The following is a 26,159-nucleotide window of genomic DNA, read 5'->3' as shown; positions in this document are numbered from 1 at the left end:
TAAATGCATGTTAGTTGGTACGCATCAAAAGAGATCATATTTTTCTGAGCATGAAATTAATCTGTTTGTATCTAACAGAAAACTTGATTTTGTATCAAATGAAAAAATTCTTGGAGTTTATTTAGATAATTCTTTACAATACAATGTACACATTGACCATGTTTGTAAAACACTGTCACGTAAAATTTCTGCCCTCCGTAGAATTAAAAAATTTCTCCCTATTCAAACACGCAAGCTGTTTTACAATGCATATATTATGCCTTCAATTGATTATTGTTTAACTGTTTGGGGTAATACATCTCACTCAAATCTTGACAGAGTATATAAACTTCAAAAACGCGCTGCAAGATGTATTTTAGATGCTCCTCCTGATGCGCCCTCACAACCTCTCTTTGAGAAACTAGATTGGCTCACAGTGTATGAGCTACTTATTGTAAATAAATATGTTTTGTTATATAAATCATTGTCCAACTCTCACCCTACTTATCTAAATAGTATGTTTGACTTCCAGTGTAATAATCGATACAATCTTCGATCTGAATCTAATTTAGACCTCTGTGTACCATCTCATAAATGTAAACTCTTTGAGAACTCCTTTCAATACTCTGGTGCTATCTTATGGAATAATTTACCTGTACATATAAGAATGTCTCAAACACTCAATGCTTTCAAGCATCAAGTCAAAAAATTGGTAAAACAATGTAGAAATAGCTTATGATTATTTATTGATTTTGTATATTTATATATATGTATGTATGTATGTTGATATTTTGCCTATAGAAGGCCCCGGGGAAGAATAGTGCGTGCACTAATCGGGCTACCTTCTTTAAATAAAGAATTATTATTATTATTATTATTATTATTATGTTTAATGTCAGCTATGCTAAATAACCCATTTCTGCGTAATTTGAGATAATGTTTTGTCATGTGCTGAAAGTATGGCCTGCAGGCGGCCATTGTCGAATCTCGTCAAGGATTTTACCCCAGTGAAAAAGGTTTGTAATATACCTTGTAGGTCGTTTAAAGTTGTTTCACATTGTTTATAATTGTGATTATGTTATCCCTCACCTATATGTTTAATGTCAGCTATGCTAAATAACCCATTTCTGCGTAATTTGAGATAATGTTTTGTCATGTGCTGAAAGTATGGCCTGCTATTCATGTCATCATTTAAAAGTCTATCCTAAAATAAATCTGTCTTTTAAAAAAAAATACATTTTACAAATGACATTTAATATGATTAGAGTATAGGAATCCATATATATATATAAGAGATATTATTTTTGCCTTACATTTATAAGAGGCCTGGTCTCATGTAATTTAAATCATAATAACAAAAAATGGGTTTTATTTTTCTATACAGTCCTCAACCTGGAAGATATGTTTTGTTCCTAACCAATCCATTCTCTAAGTGAAGTGAAGCCTGGGTGCTGGTCTTCCTTTGGGGAAATACACAGTGAATCAATTATGATAAAAAACAAAAAAAGTTTTCAAATGAGATATCATTTTAATTTATTAGTTTTATTAGTAAGATAATTATTTAAAATGTTTATATTTTTAAAAATGGATAAAATAATAAATCTGATAATGGAAATCAATATCATAAAGATAGCAAGTTTTTTTTTATCTTTAAGTGCTGATGAATTTCTGAATTTTCCATTAACTATTTGACATTATATCACAGGGGAAAAAGAAAAAAACTACTTGAGTGTTTCTACTGCCCCCCAGAGATCTGCTTATGAGTGCATGGGGATTGCGGTGGACCTCAAGTTTAAAACAGACTTTAGAGTATGACAGATAAAAAGGTACTTTTTTTTTCTTCTTTATTTTTTACATCACATGAAAAACATACAATTAATGATGATGAAGAATGTACACATGTTTTTCATAAGTGTGTACAAATTGTTCAATATAATGTCTATAATGAATCCAATTTCCTTGGGCTAGTCCACAGGCAATCTTGTAAGGAAAAGCATAAGTCTGGTAAGGTAAACTTTCCCCCATTTCTTGTAAACAGGCTTGAAACCATTGCTCTCTGTTTTGTGGGGTATCCTGATAAGTGGAAATTCTTTTAGGTCGGTGACTTGCTTTTCCATAATCCCATTGAGCTAGTAAACAAATGACCACAGGGGTTTGTGAGGGAAACACCTTAATAGTGCCTGGAATTCCTCTATCTTCTTCTACGGCTAAATTTCTAGTCCCTAGAGGTCTGCGAGTGGCATAGAGATTAGCTTGTGGGAATTTCTCTGCCAGACTTTGACTCAATCCATGAGCTTTTACAGTTAAACAATTACATTGATGAACAATAGCTTCTACCTCACAGTGAAGTAAATCACCTTGTATCTCCTGGAGACTCATGATGTAAAATGAATCTATTTTTTAAAACACCCTTGTTTTTATAGAACAACAACAAGAATTTTTTTAAAAAACAAGTTTTTTTTTTTATTCAGGTAAATCTACAATCTCTTGGAACTAATTCTTTGTTTCTCACATCAGGTTTTAGAACTCCATATTCTTCATAGTCACCTTGTCTATAAAAGGTTCTTTCCAATTCTGGGGTGCTGTAAGACATCTCAAAACAGGTTAATTTATGAATCTTTCTGTACATGTATCTCCCTTGAACCCTGTTTTTCATTTGAATGAATCCTCTCACATGATGAAGTTGTCCAGTTTCTGGATGCCTTTCTTTTTGTAAGATCAAGTATTGATAATCACTTCCAATGATTTGATCTACATCTTCCTGTCGGCACCCAGTTAAATTAAATATCCAATTATTGGCTATTCTACCTCTGTCTTGTTTTAAGTAAGAAATGTAACCATTGCCTGTCTCCTGAGGTATAAATTCTACAGGATGTTCTTCCATCAAGGGAGGTGGTATAAATACTGCAGGATGTTCTACCATCAAGGGAGGTGGTATGATATCTTTTCCTCCCTCCTGTATAAGTAACCATTCAGTTTCCTCTAATCTAGTGTTCTGACTCTTTTCTTTACTGGAGGTGTTCCCCATAATGAAGCCAGTCCACAACTGAGGTGTGTTTTGTACCATGTTTCCTATTTATACTTTTTTTCCCCCAATCTTTAAAATCCCTTACCATTTTGTTTTGGTGTTTTGAAAAAAAAAATCTACGGTTAAAGGGAGATAACCTATTTTTAAAAATGACAAAAAACCCAACAGTTTTTCTTTTCTTTTTATTGAGATCTAACAATAATTAACAGTTCAATCTTTTTTATTCACATCTTGACCAGCTCACATCCTTTAAGAACTTTTTCTTCCTAGCTTCTCTGGCTTCAATAGCTTCAGGTTTCTTCCAAGCTCCTATTTCCCATTCTATCCAATCTCTGGGCTCCAATTCCTTATTTCTCTCCTCAGGTTTCAGAACCCCATATTCTTCATAGTCACCTCCTTGCTTGTAAAACATACTTTCCAATTCTGGGGTACTGTGAGACATGGCCAAATTGGCAGCGATATGAAGTCTGCACATAGTCAGCCCTCCTTCTGGTTCCTTCATTTGAATGAATCCCCTGATTTGATGCAGTTCTCCTGTCCAGGGATGTCTTTCCTTTTGTATAATCAAAAACTGGAAACCAAAGAAGAAATCGTCTTGGTTGCTCAGAAACATATCTATATCTTCTTCTTCTTTGGGCTCTTTCATGATGAAAGTCCAATTAATGGCTATCGGGTAACTTCTGTCTGGATCATTAGGATCCTTCACAGGCTCATGCAGGGGTAAATATTCATTCTTAGGTTCTGGATCCAAGGTTTTCAACTCCATTCTTCTTTGTTGAAGAGCTTTGTGATCCCCCCTCCGTAGGTTCCCAGGTCTCCGGGTGGCATATTGGACATTTAGGATCCTTCACAGGCTCATTCAGGGGTAAATATTCATTCTTAGGTTCCGGATCCAAGGTTTTCAACACCATTCTTCTTTTTTTTTGAGGAGCTTCGTGATCCCCCTCCATAGGTTCCGTCATTCTCTTTTCTAATAAGGCAAATTTATCTTTATCCATCTCCATGTCTAATATTCTTGGAATTCGCTTGCTAAATAATGAGTGCAGGGTACTCCCAGCTCCGCTTTATATACCTGCTGTGGGGGGCGGGGCCTGTGCACGTTTTACCTACGTTTTTTTTTATTTTATGCTGACTACACAGGTAAATACTTGGCAGCGATTCAAATCAGGGGTCCGTGTGCAAAAACATACGTTTTATCTACGTTTTGCTGACTACACAGGTAATACTTGGCACCGATTCAAGATTATGACGTCACGCTTCACAGTCGAGACAGTCTAGGCTAACCAGTTCAAACTGGATTTTTTACTTACACATAAAGAATAAGAACACAGATTTTTTTTTTCATTCTTTATTAACAACAAACAACAACCAACAAACAACAAACAATGCATTTACAATACATTTTGATAAAAACATTGACACTTTTGTCCATGACCCGTAGGTAATTTATGATAAGTGTTTTTAAACCAATTCGCCACATATCTGTCCCTTTGTAAAGCCGTACTCTGGTCAAAGGGGAATAGCCACTCGTCGGTTTTCTTTCTTTTCTTGTCTCTTTGATGTAAATAATACACGCAATATTGTCCACACACATCGGTATTCCAGTCTTGATAGCGATACGGATTATAAGTCCATTGTTGAGCATGACGCTGGATAAAATCTTGAATTTCTTTTTGTAAGGGAGGAAATCCATAAGAATCGAAATATTCCACCACGGGATTGCTCACATACAGACACACCCAATGTTCTCCAGGTCGATCTTGAGGATCCGTATTGACCACGACAGCTTTTTCGCCAGGTCTTAATTGATCCGGTAATAAATCTACAGGATACACGCCTCCAAAAGAACTCTTGAATTCTCTGGATAAGACTTCTCTCAATTGTCCCGTATCCATTTTTTAGTAATCAATGCTCACTTCTCTCTGTTAATTTCTAATAAGTTATCGAATTCTGCATACACCACACAATTGATGGTGGTAGCCGTATTGTTGGTAAACTGCACTTCTACTCTCAGATTTCCTGTTTCTATGATGTGGAATTTATCCGATTGCGCCTCTTGATCTTTAGTGAAATCCCACCCCCATAGAGTGTAGCCGCTTTTATACTCTTCTAGGGTAATGTCCGGAGCCTAATCTTCTCCTAATTTTCCCAGAGCTTGATACAGACTGAGATAGGATCTCAGATATAAATCCTCGTTGAAATGAGGTTCAAAACAACGAGTACTCATGGTCTCTCCGTTGATACTGACATCTAATTTCTTAATCCCAAAGTTTTGGAAATGAAAGGGATTTTTAGTTTTATCTCCGTTAAAGGCCGCATTCTCCACAAAACCTAAAATGAGACGTTTAGGCATCTGACCTTGAAACAGATGATCCGTAATCTTAGACTGGTCCCTATGGGGATGGTAAAGGTTTTCACTTCCACTCTTCTCAGGGGATATTTGGCTCTGTGGGTGTTCAAACTTTGATTAATGGTATTCATCATGACTGCCGTGGGTTTGACTTTTCTCACCCACAAGATCATACTCAATATTTTCACTTTTCCTGTACTTCCTCCTTTGATCATCATGTAGAAAGAGGGTCTAGCTCGATTGAATCGCAAACGGACGTCTACTCCATTGGGTAGAAATCGATCTTGTTGAAACAAATCCAAATGTAAAGTATCCAGCAAACTGATTTTCTTACTGTCAGCAATAGCTTGGTGTCTTTTTCGGAATCCTTCGTTTTTAGAATTGGCCGGTAGCGCTGTGAGGATGGGTTCGTTAATGGTCACCGTGTCAGCCCCACCACTTACACCCGGAGTTACATTAAAGGTTTTATTTGCAGCTAGACCAAGGTCATCTATTCCCACTTCGTCCATGTGTCCTGCTGTATCTTTTTCCCACAGACTACAGGCCCTCGTCTGTGTCTTTAAAGTTCTGGGTCGGTAAGACAATAATTTCTCCAGATAAGCTTTGTAAGGATAAGTATCTGTCCCCGGAGTCACTATTTTGCCATTCAAACTGAGATCGATTTCCGTAAACATGGAATGTAAGATATTATTCACTGGACTCGAAGTGCTGTTCGCCCCAGTCAGATTACTTCCATCGTCTTTGGTAAATTTACATACCATTTGAAGATAAGTTTGAGATAAATCCAGATAGTGATCTCCTTGTCCTTTGATTTCAAATTCGATGGGACGCAGCATTGTTAAGGCTTGAATAAGGGGGCGGGGCCTAATTTATACGGGAAAAGTATACTATGACGTCACACAAAAATATGACATTTATGTAGTTCTCATAATACGTGTAAATAGGATAATTTGCAACGCTGAACAGTATTAGCATAATAAACAACATTATAACTTATCAATGCATTAAAAAAAGTTGCTAGTTAAATCCCTTGTAGCTGGTCAAAAACTAGCACTCATTGCGATGAACTTGTAATCATGACGTCATACTGGTAAAAATGACGTACTTAGTGTGCTGTGAGAGGCAAATTGAGAAATTGTTTATCAATGAAACATGTATTTTATTATAAAACGGAATATTATTTACAGATTTTAAATAGTCGAATGATACCAAGGTATAGCCTTTGTTTAGTGCGATTATTAATTAACTACAAAGAGAATGTATTTTATTAATTATGTCGTATTTTATGTACAGGTTACGTATATTTTACATCGAGGTGCCCCATAAAATCGTACTTTCGCAAGGGCATACACTGCATAGATCTGAACCATTTTTTAAATATAGATAAAGGATAAATTCCTTAACTTGAAAAGTGCTGCTGCTCTCTTTAAATCGAGGCCGTGATTTTATAAGAACACAAAATATTTGGAAAAATTCTAACATATTTCGACATTGGCCTATTTACTTAAACATTTAAGTATTAAAACTCGAATTCTATTCAAAGCAGCAGCACTTTTCAGAAACTACAAAGTACACAGAAACAATTAATAGCTTGAATTTTTAATTTCAATTAGGGTATGCCCTTGCGATATTGAAATTTGTTATTGACCTACATTCCGTGTACCTGCTATGCGTTTATCACGTGACTGTCCATCGATGGGACCAAACTCTACAAAGAACAGAGTATGTTATACTATGCTATTTCCATAAGTATTTAAGTTCTGTGATAATAGAATTGCTGAATAAAAATAAATTCAATTTTAAAAATTCCCCTTTTTTTGCACTTTTATTTTCCGTTGATTTCTTATAGTAAGCCTTAACAGTGCTGCGGAGCGGTGTCCGAATCTAAAGTACTGGAAATGGGGTAATATTCTTCCCATTTCGAGTCTTCTAAAGCAATTTTAGTCGGAGGGACTTGGAACAATTGTAAATTGTTCATCCCACGCGCACAGGAATCGGGCTGTAACATGATGTGCCTACTAGGATTCAGTTTTCACAAATGAACCTTCTGTTCCCTGGACTGTCTTATTTATACTCTCTCTCAGTCAAACACATCTAAATGACGTTTTCTTTTAGGAATTCCTCCTTGTTTTTTCCTTTTTCTCTTAGGACCCCCTCGGGCTAACAGGACTCTTCCTCTCCCTGTCTGCTTTCTTCTTTTTCTTCTTCTTCTTCTTCCTTGACCTGTTTGTCCTTTCTTCTTCTTTCTAAAGGGTAAAGCGACTCCTCGATTGAAAGCAAATAGACCTGTATTTTTGGCCGCATTGAGTCCGTGGGTTAAAAGAGCATTTCTGATCATCATCTGCAAATAAGTCTAATTTGGATTTTGTAATACATAAGGGAAGATCATTAATGTAAAATAAAAACAGAAGAGGACCTAGAATAGATCCCTGTGGAACTCCCGCAGTGACTTGCTGATAAGATGAATGTTTGTTGGACAGATGTACACTTTGAAGTCTTTCACTTAAATATGATCTGAACCATTGTAAAGTTATTGCGTCAAAGTTATAACATTGTAGTTTTTTAAGTAGAATATCATGATTGACAAGGTCAAAAGCTTTACTGAAATCAAGAAAAACAGTACCAACAAGTTTACCTTGGTCCATTTCATTTAACCATTCATCTGTTATTTTTGTAAGGGCTGTTTGGCATGAATGTAGTTCTCTGAAGCCTGATTGAGAGTCTACAATAAGATCAAAGTCCGAAAAAAGAGATCGTATATATTTTGCCACATGTTTTTCAATAACTTTTGATAATGTTGGTAAAATAGAAATAGGCCTATAATTATTTGGATCTAATCTGTTTCCTTTTTTATAGACTGGGGTAACTTTTGCAAGTTTAAAACTATCGGGAAAAATACCAGTTTTGATACTAGTATTTATAATATGGGTCACAGGTTTATGTATTATCTGTGAAGTAAGTCTCAATAAACGTGGCCCGATGGTATCAACACCTGAAGATTTACTAATATCTAGTTTATTGAGTAAAGCTAGTACTTCATCATGATTTATGAGTGGGATAGAAAACTTGTCTGCTCCCAATTTAGACTGAACAAAATCTAAAAGATTTGTCAAGTCATTTTCCTCCTTACTTATGCCTGAAAGAAGTTCTGTAGAAATATTTGAAAAATGAGAATTAAACATTTCTACTATTTCTTGTGTGTCCTCTGTGATATAATTATTTTTAGCAAGTGCAGCTGGTATATAATTATTAGATTTAGAGGCTAAATTGTTTAGTACATCCCACATTTGTTTTGGACTTTTGTTTTGTTCTATAGCTGTTTTGTAATAACTAATCTTGGCGTTTTCAATTAGTGATGTAACTTTATTGCGCCATATTTTGAAATTTTCAAAGTCTTTATTTTTATGGAGGGTATCACGCATGTGCTGAGCTTGAAGAATTTCTTGAGTTAACCATTTAGGTCTTGTGTCATGCTGAACTCTTTTTGTTTTTACTTATGCGTGTTTATCTAATACCTCATTAAAAAGTGAATAAAATTTATTAATTGCTTCATTAGGGTCAGAGAATAATTCCAATGAATGGAAATTAACCTCCTTTAAGTCTGCAAGAAAATTATGTTCATTAAATCGTTTAAAGTCTCTGTATGTTATTTCTGTGTGTTTGAATTTGTTGGTGTTATTATTTAATTTTCTCGTAAAACAAACAGGATAGTGGTCAGATATTGCAATTGACGGTACTGCAGATTCACATATGTTTTCTGGTAGGGTCGTATAAATATGGTCAATAAGAGTTGATGAGGTGTTTGTAATTCGTGTAGGTACATTAATTAGCTGTGTGAAGTCATATTCTTCAAAAGCAGAGGTCCAGTACCTTGGGGGGTCTTTAATCAGGTCGATATTAAAGTCACCTGTTAAAATAATTTCAGCATCGTCACAGCGGGATGCACAATTTATCTCCCGTGTTAGACTTTCTACCCAGCAGGTGGTGGCAGATGGGGGCCTATATGTGGTACAATAAAAAAGTGGTTTTGAATTAGGGATATTAATTTCAAGCCATATGGATTCAATATTACCTATTTCAAAATCATTTCGACGTTTGTAATATAAATTTTTGGAGACATAGACCATTAATCCTCCCCCTGATTTCAGTAACCTATCTTTCCTCTCAAAATTAAATCTTCAACATCTAACTCACAGTTGTCTGTTTGTTCATTTAAAAATGTTTCACAGATACCAAATACATCCATAGAGCGATATCCTGATAAAAGAATTTTAAGTTGATCAATTTTTGGCATGATGTGACATATATTTAGATTTCCAAATCTAAGACCTTTCTTGACGAGTCCGAAATTGTTTATATATTTATTTGAAGTTTCCTTTTTTCGACAAACATATAGGTGAGGGATAACATAATCACAATTATAAACAATGTGAAACAACTTTAAACGACCTACAAGGTAGATTACAAGCCTTTTTCACTGGGGTAAAATCTTTGCCGAGATTCGACAATGGCCGCCTTATTTACATAGAAAATTACGGCGTACTTGGAGACATAAACATTTTTTTAAAAAGTGACCTGGTGTTATAACTTGAGAGAAACACAATGTTTCTTTTTTGACTGTACAAGGGTAATCTTTTCTTTTTTGAACAAACACACAAACGTTTTTTTCTTTTGACTGTATAAAAAGATCCTCTTTTTTCTAAGATACAATCGTTTCTTTGACTGTATTTTAGAGAAAAAAAGATTTTTTTTTCTAAGACACACACTGAACGTTTCTTTTTTGCCTGTATATGAAGGCATCTTTTCGAAACAATTGGGTAGCCCTTAAAAGGGCTGTTGTTTAAAAAACACTTTTTGGATTTTTTTTTTTTGGTTTTTAAATTTTTTTTTGGATTTTTTTTTTCATTTTGGTTTCAAGTGCGATCCCTAGTTTCTTAGCAATTGTTCTACCATGGTTCCCATGTCCTCCTCCTCCTCAAAATCTGAACTCTCAGCCCCTCTAAACTCCTGTCTTCTTCCTAATGGTTGTACTACAGTCTCCGAGTTCCTACATAAGGGGCAAGGTAACCGGCGGTCAATGAGTCTGGCGGTACACAGAAGACAAGATGGTCTCTGCAAACAACGAGAACAAACGTAATTATTCTCTTCATCGTCGCTGAGACATAATGTACAAACTATCCGCTGGGTAGGAACGGAAAAGCCCCAGGGGGGAACTCTGCCCTGGTTACGAGCGCAACTCTGTGGGGCAGCGGGTCCGGGTGGTGGTGGTGGGGGTGGCGACCGGGGTGCTGGTCTCTGGTAGGGATGATGACTTCTCCGGCGGTCATTAACTTCCATTCTGGCCATATTAATCCTCATTATTTCTCTCCCATTATCGATTCTCCTCACTATGATGACTGACTCGATCTGGATACCTGGAATAAGATACAGGTTTTCATGAAATAGACGATGAGCAGACATGATCTTCTTTTCTTCTTCTTCTTCTTCTTCTACTTCTTTCTCTTTGACTGTAATCTGGAATCCAGCAACAACAGAATGAAGCCGAGCGCTCGGAGGGCCTGTATTTATTTACAATAGCAGACGATACTTCAATCGCGGCAAAACATGGAAAAACCAATCATGTGATCAAATGTGATTGGCTAAAAGAAAATCATGCCATTTGGTAAACACGCCCACCACAGTGAGAAAGCAAAATTGAAGGGGGAAAGGCCGAACCCGAGTGTATCTATGACGTCATACAATAACATAACAGTGATGTAGTATTACAAGATTTTTTATTTATTAAAAACTAACAAAGCTTCTAACTGTCGAATTCTCCTCCGAAATCGTATTCGATTCGCTACTAGGGCCATCCAGGGACTTCTCCGGTCTTCGGGGGGTAATTCGTAGATTTGATTGAGGCTGGTATTAAAAGTCACGGATTTCCTAGCCTGTCTGAAATTTCCAGGTATTTCATTCCGTAATGAATACATACTTTCTCCATCGCATCTATGTCCTGCCACAGTAAAATCACTTTGGCCGCTTGGGGATGGGTCAGGAAACTGTAAGGCTTTCCGAAATAACGGGTCAGGTTCAGTCCGTACCATTTCTGGGGCAGAATTGTTTTCATATGTCGACATAGAAAATGTATGGTAGCTAGTCTCCCCATGCTCGTCGCATGACGTGATAAGGCTAGGCATTGTAACCACAAATCCTGAAGGGTTTCCATGATAGTGCTGGCTTCCTGAAATACTTGTTCTGCCTCCGGGGGTAGAGATTCTTGGTGGTTCTGTGCCCATCATACTAAACAATCATACCCATCTAAAATCAGAGAGTGAGTGTGTATCAGGGTTGACATGATAGTCGATTGTGAAGAAAGGATCAGATTTTTCTTCTCATTTATACCCCCCGTATAAAACGTAGGTGAATCGTATTTTTGCACACTGGCATGACTTGAATCGGTGCCAAGTATTACCTGTGTAGTCAGCATAAAAAGGTAGGTCAAAGGTGCACACGGTCCCCTGACTTGAATCGGTGCCAAGTATTACCTGTGTAGTCAGCATATTTTTTTTGCACACGGGCCCCTGACTTGAATCGCTGCCAAGTAATTACCTGTGTAGTCAGCATAAAAAACGTAGGTAAAACGTATTGATGCACACGCCCCACAGCAGGTATATAAAGCGGAGCTGGGATTTAAGGATCATTCTTGGTTGGCATTTCGAACTTGACAGACGTGAAAAATATTATGGCAGAAGCAATGATGAATACCCCAGACAACCCCAGATATGTGACACCTCAAGGGTATGTAGGAGCCCCCATGCCAGAGTCACAGGATGCAGTGGGATTAGATTTGGGCATGTATAATCTTCCAGAATATGCGAATAAAGAAGATATGGGCATCTTAAATACAACTCTGGATGGGATTGTCAACATGCTGGCTGGTATTGACAACAAAATGAATGATATGAACAACAAGGTGAGTGATCTTAACAACAAACTGAATTATATTGGTGAGAAGGTGCGTCATCATGATAACAAGCTGAATTATATTGCTGAGAAGGTGGGTGATCATGACAACAAGCTGACTGATCTGAAAACTTACAACGCCAGTGAATTTTGTTTGATTCGTGCCAAATTATCCAAATTAGAAGTGAAAGTTACTAACATGCAAGATAAAATGAGAGGAGGAGGAAGCACTTACCAGAAAAAAGAAGCTAGACAAGGGGAATCGGAAGAAAAAAAGAAAACTAGACAGACGGATCCATGCTTCATCTGCAAAGAATTAGGGCATTGGGCCCCAGATTGCCCCAAGAAAGATTTGTGTTACAAGTGCGGGAAATTTGGCCATTGGGCTAATCAGTGTACAGAGGATGAGGAGGATCAACAATTTGTCAAAGAAATACAAAAACTGGAGAAAAAGCCTCAAGAACCCAAGATCTCAGGGACCCACCAGACCAAACCTTTAGTGAAAGAAGGAGACAAAAAAAAGAGAAAAAGGAAGACAACAGAGAGATTCCAGGCCCTAGCACTACTCAAAAGAGAAAACTATCCCTGATGACCCAAAAGGCCCAGAAGAAGAAAAAGTAAATGAATGTTGTTTTTTTTTTACCTAAATAAAATTGCTGTGTTCTTTGTTTTGTCTTGTTATTTGTTATTGTTTTGAGGAAAATCCAGTTTAAACCGGCTGGCTGGCTAGGCTGAGCTTTTGACTGTGAATGAATGCGTGACGTCATAATCAAATTGTTGAGTCGCTGCCAAAATCGTAGTAGCAGCGTTATGAATCGTAGTAGCAGCGTAGTGTAAAATGTAAACACAGTGTAAACACCCCCGTATTTAGGGGGCTATATGTAATGAATTGACCCACTTATCCCCCAGGGGCTGCACTCTCTTGACCCACCTATCCCCCACAGGGGCTGCACTCCGTTGACCCACCTATCCCCCCCAGCCCCAAAAGTGCACTCAGTTGACCCACCCATCTAGACGGCTTATACTACTTAGGTATATGTATACAGTAAATTAGGAGCAGGCTTAATTAGTTTTTTTTCTAATATAGATATATAATTAATGTGTGTATGTAATTGTTCATATGTTTGGTAAAAATATGTATATATTAAAAATTTTTGAAAATTCAAAACTTAAAAAGCTCAACTTCAGTTTCAAGTTTGAGATTTGGAAGTCTTTTTGAAATTTTAATTCAAGGATTACTTATGCTGTCTATTTCATATTATCAACATATGTTCAGGCCTTGTTTAAAATTCCCCCTCTTTATTTCATCTTTTTTAAAAATGTATGATAGGAAAGGGTTTTTTTTTAGTTTTACATGATTTGTTTTTGTCTGTTTTCAAACAAAAACACAAAACTGCCAACGCAACTATACTTTTTGTAGTGTAATGTTTGTTGATGAATTAACCCTTATGAGGCCCCTCACATATTATAACCCCATGGAGGTCACTCTGTTCAACTGAGGTGTGTTTTAAGTAATATATAAATGTAAATATAACTTTTTAAGTATAATTTTAAGGTTCTCTAAGCTTTAAATACATAAAACTTACTTCGTCTGTGTCCATTCTCTGCTACTAAGCATCCAAAGTGAAAATGATAAGATGGTAAGCATCTCCCTGCTGAGTCGGCTATCTTCGGAAATCATGCCGACCAATAATGAGGGCAGTAAACAGACTTCACAGATGGGTGATAATATTTATTGATTCTGTTAATCAGCAAACTTCTTTTAAGCTTGCAGTAATGAGGGATTGTCCTAATAATGTATTTCACACATTTACGTGCTAATTTATTGCCTATGAAAATAACGTTCAGACCTTAGAGACTATTCCTTTAAACTTGCTCAACTTTAATGATCTTTGGTCAAAGTCAAAATGCAATCTTATAAAGATGTAAAACTATAACATCTTAAAATATATTGAAATTAATGTAGTTGTCTATGTATTCTCTACGTCATTTAAGATATGCTTTCTCCATAGTCAGTTTAAGAGCTCTACAAATAAATAGCATTTTTTAAAACAAAAATGTAATGCAACATAAAGAATGTAAAATGAAATTTAAGAAACTGCAAGAGGTCTAAAGTTCTGAAATAATTTTAAAAAAATAAAATTGATTGGTCTAAAGGTTTCAACATCAGACATATTTATAAGCAGTCTTCATGAAAACTCACTGGAACGAAGACCGTGAATTTTGACATCGGGTCAGTGTAAAGTAAAATTCAAAAGGTACGATGGGTTTGTTAATTATCAAAATCATACACATTCAATATATATTTAAACCCTCTTGCTTGCGTAAATTTCATTAACATAATGAATAACTAGAAATATTGATGTCCATAGGACACAAAGTCTGATGAAATTGCAGCGGTTTAAGAGGAGTTGCACTGACAAACTGTTCATCTCTATATTCAAGAAATGGCCAAAAAATCTAAGTTGAAAAGTGTGAAAATTCCCGGAAAAAATAAAGGAATCAGAATTTCTTGGTAATATGTACATCTATATAATGCGTCCTAAATATCTGCAAAGTTTGAAGAAATTCTGTGCAGCGGTTTAAGAGGAGTTCTGCTGACAAACTGTTCATCTCTATAATCAAAGTATGGCCAAACACCTAATATAAAAAGTGCGGAAATTCCGGGAAAAGTAAGGGAACCAGAATTTCCTGGTAATATGCACATCTACACATTGTGTCTTAAATATCTCCAAAGTTTGACGAAATTCTGTGCAGCAGTTTATGAGGAGTTGCGCTGACAAAAAAAAAAAAAACAGGACTGACTGACACTCTGACGAATGGGTCAAAAACATTATACCTCAGGCTTAGAATAAAATATTGTTTGTTTGCAGTTGCCTACCGACTCATTGAAAATACACCCAACCCAAACTTTTTTCAGACATTTTGTAATATTATTTTTCCCCCAATTTTTCAGGATATTGAAACTGTTTCATTTTCAATTTTTCTCTTTATCAATCAGTAGTTTATACCAAGAGTGGAGTTTATTCATGTATAGCACTTAGTAGGCCTATGAAAAAATCTATTTTATGTTTTCTAGCAAATATCTGAAAACTTTTTTTTCCAAAAAAAAAAAGAATGCCTACTTACCTACCCAGTCTAAAAATTATAGGTCAGCAACTGCAAACAAAGAATTTTTTAAGCTTGGCCCCACGCAACTTGTTGCGTGGGGTATAATAATTATACTTAATACATGAAGCACACAATGTGCACAAAATTAAATGTCAGTGACCGCACCAAAAATATATCCAAGACTTTTGATGTACCCTAATGGAGTTTTTAAGTTTTGATACTGCACTACAATGAACTTAATTTTTCATAGGCAAGTCTTCAAATCTTTTACTAAATATACTATCTTAAAAATGTCGGAAATGAAAACAAAAAAATCTTGGGAATGAAAACTAAAAAATTTCAGAAATGAAAAGATGATAATTGCAAAAAAAAATCCGGAAATGAAATGCATCCTATCACCAGTGGGCAAACTAGCTGATATATTGCAATAAAATATGCTAATTTGTTGTTTATAGTTAACCAATCAGATGTTAGAACTTTCAATTTTGAAAAATTTGTTTATAAGTTTGCTAGTTTTGGTATGAAATATTTTGATTCTTGTTAAAACGTGCGAAATTTGATTTAGAACAAATGAAGTCAATTGAACAAACTACATATTACCGACATTAATATCAGTCAGATATTAATATTATATAGAAGTACCTCTTTCCGACTGCAAAATGCGCCTGTGAGTGGATTTATTACCTGTGTTTACCATGAAATGAGGTTTTGGCATTGTTGAACATACTGTAACGTTTTCTCTGGTTCTTTAATGGGATTCGGCTGTTCTATCTGAACAATTAAAGAATAATCAAATTTCCCAATCACAAATTTGAATAATATATACACTAACGCTTTCGTTTCTCGGGAGCGCGTGCGCCTTCCTAAGACTGAAGCGCGTCAGCTTCTTATCTTCAGCCAAAGTGTATCCAGGTACAATATGACAACAAACCAAAGCCTCGAAAGCCTATTTCAGACACGTAAGACTTTATCCAAGGTTTCCCTTGAAGTACCTACACCTTTGACTTCTGTTCTGGCGATCTTCTCTCATGAGCCGTCAACAACAGACTCTCCAATCAACCCGATTGTCTACGTATTTATATACACTCCAGGTCACATGACCTGCGGAGAACCGAAGGGAAGAAGAGACAGGAAGTCAGCACAATGCAACTACCGAGAAACGAAAGTATTATTTGATCTCGATTACAGTTTCGCTTCAATACTACATAAAAGGTGTTCTTCGCTCTGCTTTATTTTCGCCCTCTCACACTATAAGCAATTTTGCCCTGTTTTAAATTCGCCCAGTCGCCATTCTGTTTAAGAAATTATACTGTCTTCTCTTTTATTTCGCCCTTTTTAAATTCGCCTAACAGAGGGAAGGGCGAAAGGAGCGAAAATAAAACAGGGTTGAAAATTCCCTATATATAGTACATACGTAACTGTAACGTTAACTGCAATTCTTTGTTTGCTATCGTGACTCCTTATGCAGCCAATCAAATGACCCATGTATATTTAATACATAGAATTTTTCTGCGAATTTGCCCACAGGTGAAAAGTAAAGACGGATTTCCATTTCACACCCTGTATGAATCCATATTAGGTCACCAACTGACTGTGTAACTAATAATATTGTCTTTTATTCTACTGGAATCTTTTTTTTTAATTACATTTAACTGTACTTTTTTTTAGGCAATTGCCAGGAAACTAGTGATATTCCTCTCCACGATCGACACTAAATCACATGCATATATATATAATATATATAATATGTAGGAGTTTCCTCTCTGCAAACTTTTATAAAAAAAACTTGTCCTGCTACTTTTAGTAACAATAAGTTATCCGGATCCTTTATCACGTTTATTAACATATCGGTTCTGAGACAACTAATGGAACTAGATGCAGGAGTTGGACTAATGTTGTATACAAACTATAACGTTTCATTCCAATAAGTATATCAAATAAACAGATAATATTTTTATCACCCTTTAATACTAGTAAAATGTAGTAGTGGCTTGTTCTTCTCCGAGCCGTGTGTCTGTTCTCCGAGAGACTTTACAAACTGCGCAGTATTATGCTGCGCCAAAATCATAACACTCTGGAATAATGCTGTATGAATAAATACTGTATACTAAAGGTTGTAATTATTCAGAAAAATTCTACACTTTTCAAACCTTACATAATGAAACCAAAAATCAGCAATGATCGATATTTCTGTATCAGATCAGATCCGCATTTCTAAACGTATAAATTCTGTCCAAGACTTCTCATCAAAAGATGGCTGCGCCTCGTTTTCAGATATTGGTACACCACACCCAATCGAAAAAAAAACAAACGCAGTCCTCTGTTGACTTTATTCCTGACGTACACAAACTATACAAAATTGATTCTGCATTTAATAATGAAGAATCACTCACCAACTGAGGGTGCTTCCGTATAATTATAACCAATGATGGCTTTGCTGTTCTTGAGAAGAAAATTTTTAAAGATTTTTTTTATGTAATTCTATGTTTAAATTTGATCCCCCATTGTGGCCCCGCTCTACCCCTGGGGGTCATGATTTTAACAAATTTGAATTTACACTACCTGAGGATGCTTCCACATGAGTTTCATGTTTCTTCGCCCAGTGGTTCTTGAGAAGAAGATTTTTAAAAGATGCCATTAATTTTTCATCAATTCATGATTATCTCCCCTTGGAAGAGGGGGTGGCCCTTCATTTGAACAAACTTGAATCCCCTTCACCTAAGGATACTTTGTGGCAAGTTTGATTGAAATTGGCCCAGTGGTTCTTGAGGAGAAGATGAAAATGTGAAAAGTTTACAACGACGACGACAACAACAACGACAGACGACGGACAAATTTTGATCAGAAAAGCTCACTTGAGCCTTCGGCTCAGGTGAGCTAAAAATGTTTGAGAGAGTGTGTGTGCGTGCGTGTGCGTGCGTGCGTGTGTGGGTGTGGATGGGTGGGTGTGTGGGGTGTGTGTGGGGGGGGTGTGGCGGGGGGGGGTGTATGTGTGTGGGGGTGTATTTGTGGGAGGTTGTGTGTGTGTTTGTGGGTGGTAAGGTGGGGGATAGGCATTGACAAATTAATTAGGTTGTATTTTCAATTGGCTTTTTTTCCTGACCAAGTACTAAAATCAGTTTGCACATTTTGATAAATTCATCAAAAACGCTTTGTGCTAAAATATTTCATGTCGTTGAGAAAGTAAATTTAAAAGTTCCAAATTATGGGCAAAATATTTATCAGAATCTTATTAAGTAACTTACTTCATTAATTAAATTCTGTTATTTCAGACTGGTAATGAATTAAGTATACAAAATACATATATGAGGCTCATAGATCATATGGTAACCTGAAAATTTTATGCTCAATTTGACGAATACATGTACGGTGATAATTACAAAATTATTTTGACTTTTTCCTTTGAAAGTCCAATATGAAGGAGTGTATATTTAGAAGCAAACACCTTAGTGCGGGTATTACTGTCTCATGACAGCATCTAGTTTTTTTCTGACAACTGGTACTATACAAGTACCAAAGAAACAAAATGAAGAGTCTGATTAAGGGGTCCCTACTCTCGGTTATACAATTCACGAAGAAGCCATTTTTGAAATGGTCCTCAAAAAGACTCACTTTTTTCGATTTATAAGGCTTTTAAAATTGAATTTATATTTCTCTTATTCTTCCTTATTATTCATATTTTGTAATTTAAAAGTTATCTCTCTTATTTGAGGGTCGGTAACCCTTAAAGTTCCACAATTATTGAGTATAACAATCCTTTTTAACAAGATAATAAATTAATAGCCTCTTCAAAATAACATGAAATTAATGCCTTTTTCAGCAATTTCACCCAAAGTAGAATCAAAACTCAAATGTCTTATTCGGAGATAACCCTGAATATGTGACTTTAATTCAATTACTTTCGCTAATATGATCAGATACCTAAATAATGGAAATATGTGATCGACTGGTTCAATCCCTTAAAATAGCTTTTAACAATTTCAAGCAGCTTTAACCAAATGATATTCCAAATGAATAAATAAACTTAGATTTTAAAAAATAATCTTAACTCCACTTCCTTATCTAAGACCCCAAAGTTGCATACTAACTGAAAATTAATGGATTCGTCTTATTTATAATCTGTTAAAATCCGTTTACAAGTAATCAAATCACTCCTTAAATCCCTCTTATAAGAACAGATTTCGTTTACAGTTAACGGAAAAAGTCTCGTGTAACAACGTTCCATTATTAAAAGTATACAATTTAAATACTTCTTTTCATTCAACATCTCATATATAGATAAATAGAATATTATTTTGTTTACTTACAATATCAACGTGATGAAATTGACAACGCATGAATATTAATAGAGATGAAATCATAAAACAGCAAATTGACCCGGAAGTAAAGGTCAACTGTGAACAATAGAAAAAATTAACAGACAACTTTCTCCATACAATGTACAAAATAATGGAATCATGATATTGCATATACCCAAACAATTCAAGAAATGCATCGAGTAATCTGAGAATGAATCAGAAAGAGTGTCAATAAAACTAATTTAATGATAACCAACAGATGAACAGGACTTGTAACATTTCAGACCATTTCCTCCATATAAATCATATGTGAAATACAAACATTACAGCCGTCTGGTAAAAATTAAAACAACAAATATTAAAGTTAACAAATAAGTACCTGAGCCTTACATAGAATTGTAAAATGCAATTTTCCTGCAATTTACAACTTTAAAACATGAAAAGTTCAGAAAATTCAATAAATAACATTTAGCGGGCAATCTCAATTTACAATTCAATATTTCAATACACAAAATCTACAATATCTATTTTATAAATTAAATGTGATAATAAAAAAGGTTTTAAGTATGGTTATTGGGATAAAATTTTAGTTTTCTTATAATTTTTTATAGAAAAAAAAATAAATAAATGCTTCCAATCATCGACATATGAATAGAAAAAACTATCTAAAATTAATGATGCGTTGTTGAAATATCTAAATGTTGTGTTTCAGGCCACAACACGAGTTTCTCTTTCTCATGCATGAGATTTTAAATAAATTCTTTTACATATGAACAGAAATAGTTCTGCTAATAACGGAGCGCAATCAGTAACCCTGGAAATACCAAATAGAATGCTGGAAGACCTGATCTCCATAAACTCAATGATATTGTCATAGATATTGTCAATCAGAAATTAAAGTATCTAATTTATAATCAACTTCAGTGTACCTGTTTGTACAATCAGAATGTTTTTTAACAAAATAGATTTGCAAATTACCAAAGACAAGGTAAGTAAATGTACGAGTTCCATTTTTATTGAAAAAGCAACTGTTAAAGATAGCAAAAAAAAGAACTTTAATCTATTGTGAGGAATGGTTGTATATAAAGTTAAAAAGTCGAAAACTTTGATTCTGTTGATTTTGGTCAAATTTTGTGACTTCATTATTTTTTTTTTAATTTTTCAGTATCCACATCTGATTTACAGCATTTCTATAATATACATGTATTGCTACATAATCCTCCTGAAATTTCAGATCTTGAATACTGTATCTTATGTTAAGAGAAGATTATGGAAATAACAAACACAATTCTGTCTAAAAGTCCATAAAACAATACAAAATAAGAGCAGAGCAAACACGGATCCCCGAAGCATCAGAGGTGGTATCAGGTGCCATGGAGGATTGAGCATCCCCTGCCGACCGGTCACACCCGCCGTGTGCTCCTTGTCACGATCAGGAAATAACGGGAAAATCCGTCGTCAATTCAGTGTATGAATAATGTACTAACAATTGATAAGAAAAACGTCAGTCAGCATTTGACACAGTGATAAATTATATTTGCTGACAAGGTCATTGTATCGACCATGGAACTTACGAAATGACGACTTTAAACGTAACTGCTGATATTCTTGTTTCATTAGCTTGCTTGTCAATAATTTACCTCGTTTTAGAAATTGTTCATACGTAGAGTATGCTCTTGCGTATCGAATCAACTGAGATATATATACCCCGTATGCAGGTGATGAAGGTGTATTGCTGCATAAGTAAGGGAAGTTGACGATAGAAAAGTTAATGTCATCACGTTTATCATATAGTTTGGTTGTCAGATTACCATTAGTGTCTTTTCAAGTAAAATATCCTAGTATGAAACAGAAGTGTCGGACTCTGTGGTATGATTTATCTCAAGCTCACCAGGATATATCGTATCGACGTAGGAATGGAAATTACCATTATTAATTAACAAAACGTCGTCGATATATCTGAATGTCTAGTGGAAGGCCACAGCAAGTGTTTTCTTCTTTTCACGCATAAGATTTTGCATAAATTCTGCTTCATACATGTATGAATATAAAAATAATTCTGCTAATAACGGAGCGCAATTTGTACCCATGGAAATTCCAATATATTGTTTGAATACCTGGTTTCCAAAAACCACATAGATATTGTCAAACAGAAACTCAAGCATTTTCTTGATGTCATCTTCAGAGTACTTATGTATGCAATCAGAATCTATTTAAACAAAATAATTTTGCAAATGACCAATTACAAGGTAAGTAAATTTACGAGTTCCATTTTTATTGAAAAAGCAGCTGTCAATGATATCAATAAGCCTGGATTTTAATTTATCGTGGGGAATTGTTGTGTATAAAGTTGAAAAGTCTTAAGTCTTTAAGCTGTTGATTTTTGTAAAGTCTTGTGATTTCAAATTGTCCAAAAGTTCTTAAGAATTTTCAAGTATCCAAATCTGATTCACACCACTTCTAGAATATATAGTTGCACAATACTCTTGAAGTTCTTCCTTCACTACTGTCAATATCTTAGTGAAGAGTAACGAAAGAGGCTTGGTTGAACATTTACTGGAACCTGCAATGTATCTTTGTTTGTAAGGATTCTTATGAAGTTTCTGAATCCAATATATATAAGGTATTTCAAATTCATTTGGCTCTGTGTAATATTAAAAGTATTCAAAACTGACAAGTGATTTTTAAGAATTTCTTCCTTAAAAAGGGAAGTATGAGTATAAGTAGAATTACCACTTGTAGAATTAAATCAAAGTTCTTCTAAAATGCAATTTATATAATGAGCCTTAAAAACAAAGACAACATTGTTACCTGCTTTGTCGGCAGGAACCAGTACGCACTGATCGTGTAATCTATCTAATTCTTTTTTCACTTCTGGTTTATTGAACACAGAATTGTTCAGTAAAGATTTTTTTAAATAACAATTTCTAAAGTTAAAAATTTAGGCAAATTTTACTTCAGGCAAAATTATAATTTGTTCCTTTTGGGGTTTTTTTGTAGATCGTTAAATACAAAAAACTCATCAAAGGAAATTTTAAAAAAACAAAATACATGTACGTTCTAATTTGAAATCCACAAGAATTGAACAGCGCAGTTAAAAGGATCTCCAATTATTGGCTTTCTGAAATTCATGCTGTTAAATAAAAAAATATGATTGAAGTTAAAAAAGACTTCTGAATTTGAAAACCATTTAGCTACTTTTCTGATATTAATCAGGAAGAATTATAAAAAATATTCAAAATAGGCTAGGGAGTGTCAGCTGTCACCAAAAAATATTTTAATTATAATTGTATTTATATATTTACAAGATTGCGATAATTTGTGTATAGCTTTGCAGTAGCATATGATGGTTGTAAAATCATTTCTTGTTTTGAAAATTCTTAGATCAACGTGTTGGCTGATGTATTAACATCTTCAAGTCAAGTAAGATATTAGTCACTTGGTCACCTTAAAGAGTCGCTGAGTTGTATTTTGATAACCGCACGATGACCATCGTTTACACGAGCCACGTATATTTTGATGACCCTTCCACCCCCAAGCATTCCTACCCCTTATTACGCTTAATGTTTTATGTGAAACTATATCTATTATCTCTGGCCCAAGTTGTTTTGATATGACATCTATTCAATTTTTCTGATGATGTTTTTGTCTTCTTTTTAATATAAAGTAATATCTATACTTATAAATTTTGCAAATAAACTCCGAAACGGGTGCACAAGAGTTTTTACTTACCCCTCTTATACTACACTACATACAAGATGATGTCCGTAAACTGTATTTAGATTTCACTCGGATAGTAAGTATCGTACATAAAATTAAAAGTCTACTTCAATTTTCTGAAAACAGCCATGAAATAGCATCAACGTGAGTATTGTGGCGTTTCCGGTTGGCGGATCTAAGCTACTGACAAATTTTAATGAAACTGACAACAAACAATCTATTATTTATTTCATAAAATTTCATCACTGAATTATTCAACCAAAACTTGATTTAATTGATATAAAAGAAATAAGTTGTGTTAACCAATTAAAAAGAGAAAAGTGTAAATTATTTTCGTCAATCACCGATCTCAATTTTGACGGAAGCTTCTAGAACATCACGTCCCTTTTGCTACATTGTTTTAATCAAGAAATATTTATAAATATTGTAATTAACGGGTTATTTGATTAAATAGTTTTACAACAAATGATGTTATATAAATTAAAATACAATAAAAACAATAATTTTGTAAAAACGAGCAAAATATATATGCTTGGAATTTATCAGAAACATATTGTTGCCGGGAAAAACATTAATATTTATTGATACAAGGATTATATAAGTAGACAAATGGTACACGGCGATGAAGCGTAGGATAGTAAAGTATCCGACAGCGAGGTATCAAACGTTGACGACGAGTGAATGACAAAGGATAATATTTTAAACACAGAAATACATATATCAAAAGACTAAAATAGATATGTAGTGTATATATTTGTGTTTGTTATGAGTTTATCGGTAAAAACGTACTATTTATATTCAACTTAATTGCGTTCAATAAGAGAGAAAACTTACGAATAAGGTATTGTTCTAATACAATTAATTACAGCTTTAAAGTTTTGTGCTTTAATAAAGACATTTCATTTTTTTTTCTCTCTAAAAAAAGTCTTTCTCCAATGCCAACTTCTTTCAGTACCAAATTTTTGGTATTCAACACTACATTTCTCTTATATGAATTTCCTGTAGTATTAAGGGGGTGGGGGGGGGGGGCAACCAGCCTTTCACTGAACGTTTCCAATAGTAAGAGTATTGGTGGGGAAAAAGTGGGGGGGGGGGCTTTTTACGTATTGATAAGGGTACGTATATAATTATAAACCCAAGTTTAGAGTTATAGACCCAAGTACCTGTAAATTTTTACCCCTCCCCCAACTCCCCAAAATCAATTTATTTGTATATTATGTATATTCGTTCCTCTTATCCTTCATGAAAATGAAATAAAAACATTTGAAGTGCAATATCCATAACAATGTATGAAGTTTTGAAGAAATAAACGTCAATTAAAGCATCTTTTCAAGTTTTCACAAATGGAAAGGTGACGTACATTTCTTTCATGCGGACTTTTGAACAAGGTATTTCTTCCCTCTATAAGTCTGTAGTCTGTCAGTAAAATCTACGACTTCCAACTACAATATATTTAATTTTCTGTTGTAAGTGGTAAAGTTCTATGTATAAATTCAATTTCCTGCGCTTGCGCGGGTAATTATCTAGTATAAAGTAAAATTTACATACTCAAAGCACTTTTGCCTATTTTCTTTAGATGTTCCTTCTTTAGTTTTACAGGTACCTCCTTCTATTGTGATTTTTAGGATCGGACTTTATCATATTTTACTTAACTGATAACCACAGTTTGGAAATCTGATCCCCTTCTTGTCTATTTCATCGTTCACATTTATACCTTTATTTTTCATAAATGACATTATTAAAGAAGCCATTTTTAGACTATTTCAATCTCCTTTAAAGGAGAGCCCCGTATAAAGATATACAAAAATGATCAAATTTAAAAACTAAAATGTATGAATTTTTTCTTTGCCCAATGATAGTTGACAGCTAAAGCTACCGTATCTAAAACAATAAGTCAAATCTGGTGGTTAATTTGTGATTAATTTGTTGACCCACCAGCCTCCTTAATCTCTATGAAAGTGTCTTATTTCACTTGTACAATATTAGCAAAACCAGCTGGCTGCGGTGCGCTTGCCTTTTAGCATTGGAAGAGATAAAGGAAATTATCTTTTGGTTAATTTGAACCAGAATCAGTTAATTACAAAAATTATATTCATAGTTTGGAAAGCTACCGGGTACATCAATTGCCAATGGTGGCTAAACTAAAAGACAGACCTGTGGCCTGTGTAACAAAAGATTTATGCCTTCTAATGAGAACTACTTGACCAATATCAAATTGTTGGAATTATGGATATTAAAACCCAAGAACCTTTTCTGGTTTACGTCTTAGATTAAATTAAGACTGGAAAAGTTCGCGTCGTGGTAACCTTGCTTGAATCATCAAGAACATGAAAAACATCTAGTTCAAGAATTTACATCTAGATCTCCTGTGAAATTTTAAATTTGTCCGTGGTGAATGAGTCTGTGAGGCTGGAGATATATCTCTGAAGAGTTTGCATTAATGTACATGTAGCAGTATTGAACTTTTATTGGTGAATAGTGGCACTCGTGGGCTCGTGCATTTGTACAGCCAAAGAGTACCAATATTCACTGATAAAGGTCCAATAACCCTTCCATTAAATCTTCAACCAATATTTATTCAATATTTAAATTATCTAACTCAAATAAATAAAAAGAACCAATACCTGTCTTTAAATTAATGTCTGTCCTGCAAGTAATAAATGTCGCATTATTCAATTACTCAACCAAGCGTTTTTGTTTGCTATTGAGGTTTTCTTAAAGGTTTTAC

The 26,159-nt window shown here is 34.7% G+C and overlaps 2 protein-coding genes across 2 annotated transcripts; both read right to left on the bottom strand.

The window, feature by feature from the left end:
• Positions 1-1,391: 1,391 nt before the first annotated feature.
• On the bottom strand, positions 1,392-2,358 carry LOC134264107 (uncharacterized). Its single transcript, XM_062746408.1, has 2 exons — positions 1,900-2,358; positions 1,392-1,439 (listed from the first exon to the last, which is right to left on the bottom strand). The coding sequence occupies exons 1-2, from the start codon at positions 2,356-2,358 to the stop codon at positions 1,392-1,394; spliced, it is 507 nt and encodes a 168-aa protein (XP_062602392.1).
• A 2,777-nt stretch (positions 2,359-5,135) lies between these two features.
• LOC134264106 (uncharacterized protein F54H12.2-like) lies at positions 5,136-6,193 on the bottom strand. The gene is made up of 2 exons (XM_062746406.1): positions 5,546-6,193; positions 5,136-5,453 (listed from the first exon to the last, which is right to left on the bottom strand). Exons 1-2 carry the CDS (start codon positions 6,191-6,193, stop codon positions 5,136-5,138), a joined length of 966 nt encoding a protein of 321 aa, XP_062602390.1.
• Positions 6,194-26,159: the final 19,966 nt, after the last annotated feature.

Source organism: Saccostrea cucullata, unplaced genomic scaffold (genome assembly GCF_032062105.1).
Source record: "Saccostrea cucullata isolate Sc308-1 unplaced genomic scaffold, CSIRO_AGI_Scuc_v1 ctg1161, whole genome shotgun sequence".
NCBI lineage: Eukaryota > Metazoa > Mollusca > Bivalvia > Ostreida > Ostreidae > Saccostrea > Saccostrea cuccullata.
Note: the sequence above shows the minus strand (reverse complement) of the source record. Positions and strands in the feature narration are given on the sequence as shown.

Bases quoted from the DNA above. Each gene is read 5' to 3' on its own strand.
- LOC134264107 (XM_062746408.1), bottom strand. From the start codon at position 2,358: ATGAGTCTCCAGGAGATACAAGGTGATTTACTTCACTGTGAGGTAGAA. The intron at 1,440-1,899 runs GTACACACTTAT...ATTTCCCCAAAG, and splicing joins GACATTATATTGAACAATTT to GAAGACCAGCACCCAGGCTT.
- LOC134264106 (XM_062746406.1), bottom strand. From the start codon at position 6,193: ATGCTGCGTCCCATCGAATTTGAAATCAAAGGACAAGGAGATCACTAT. The intron at 5,454-5,545 runs GTGAAAATATTG...GAACACCCACAG, and splicing joins AAGGAGGAAGTACAGGAAAA to AGCCAAATATCCCCTGAGAA.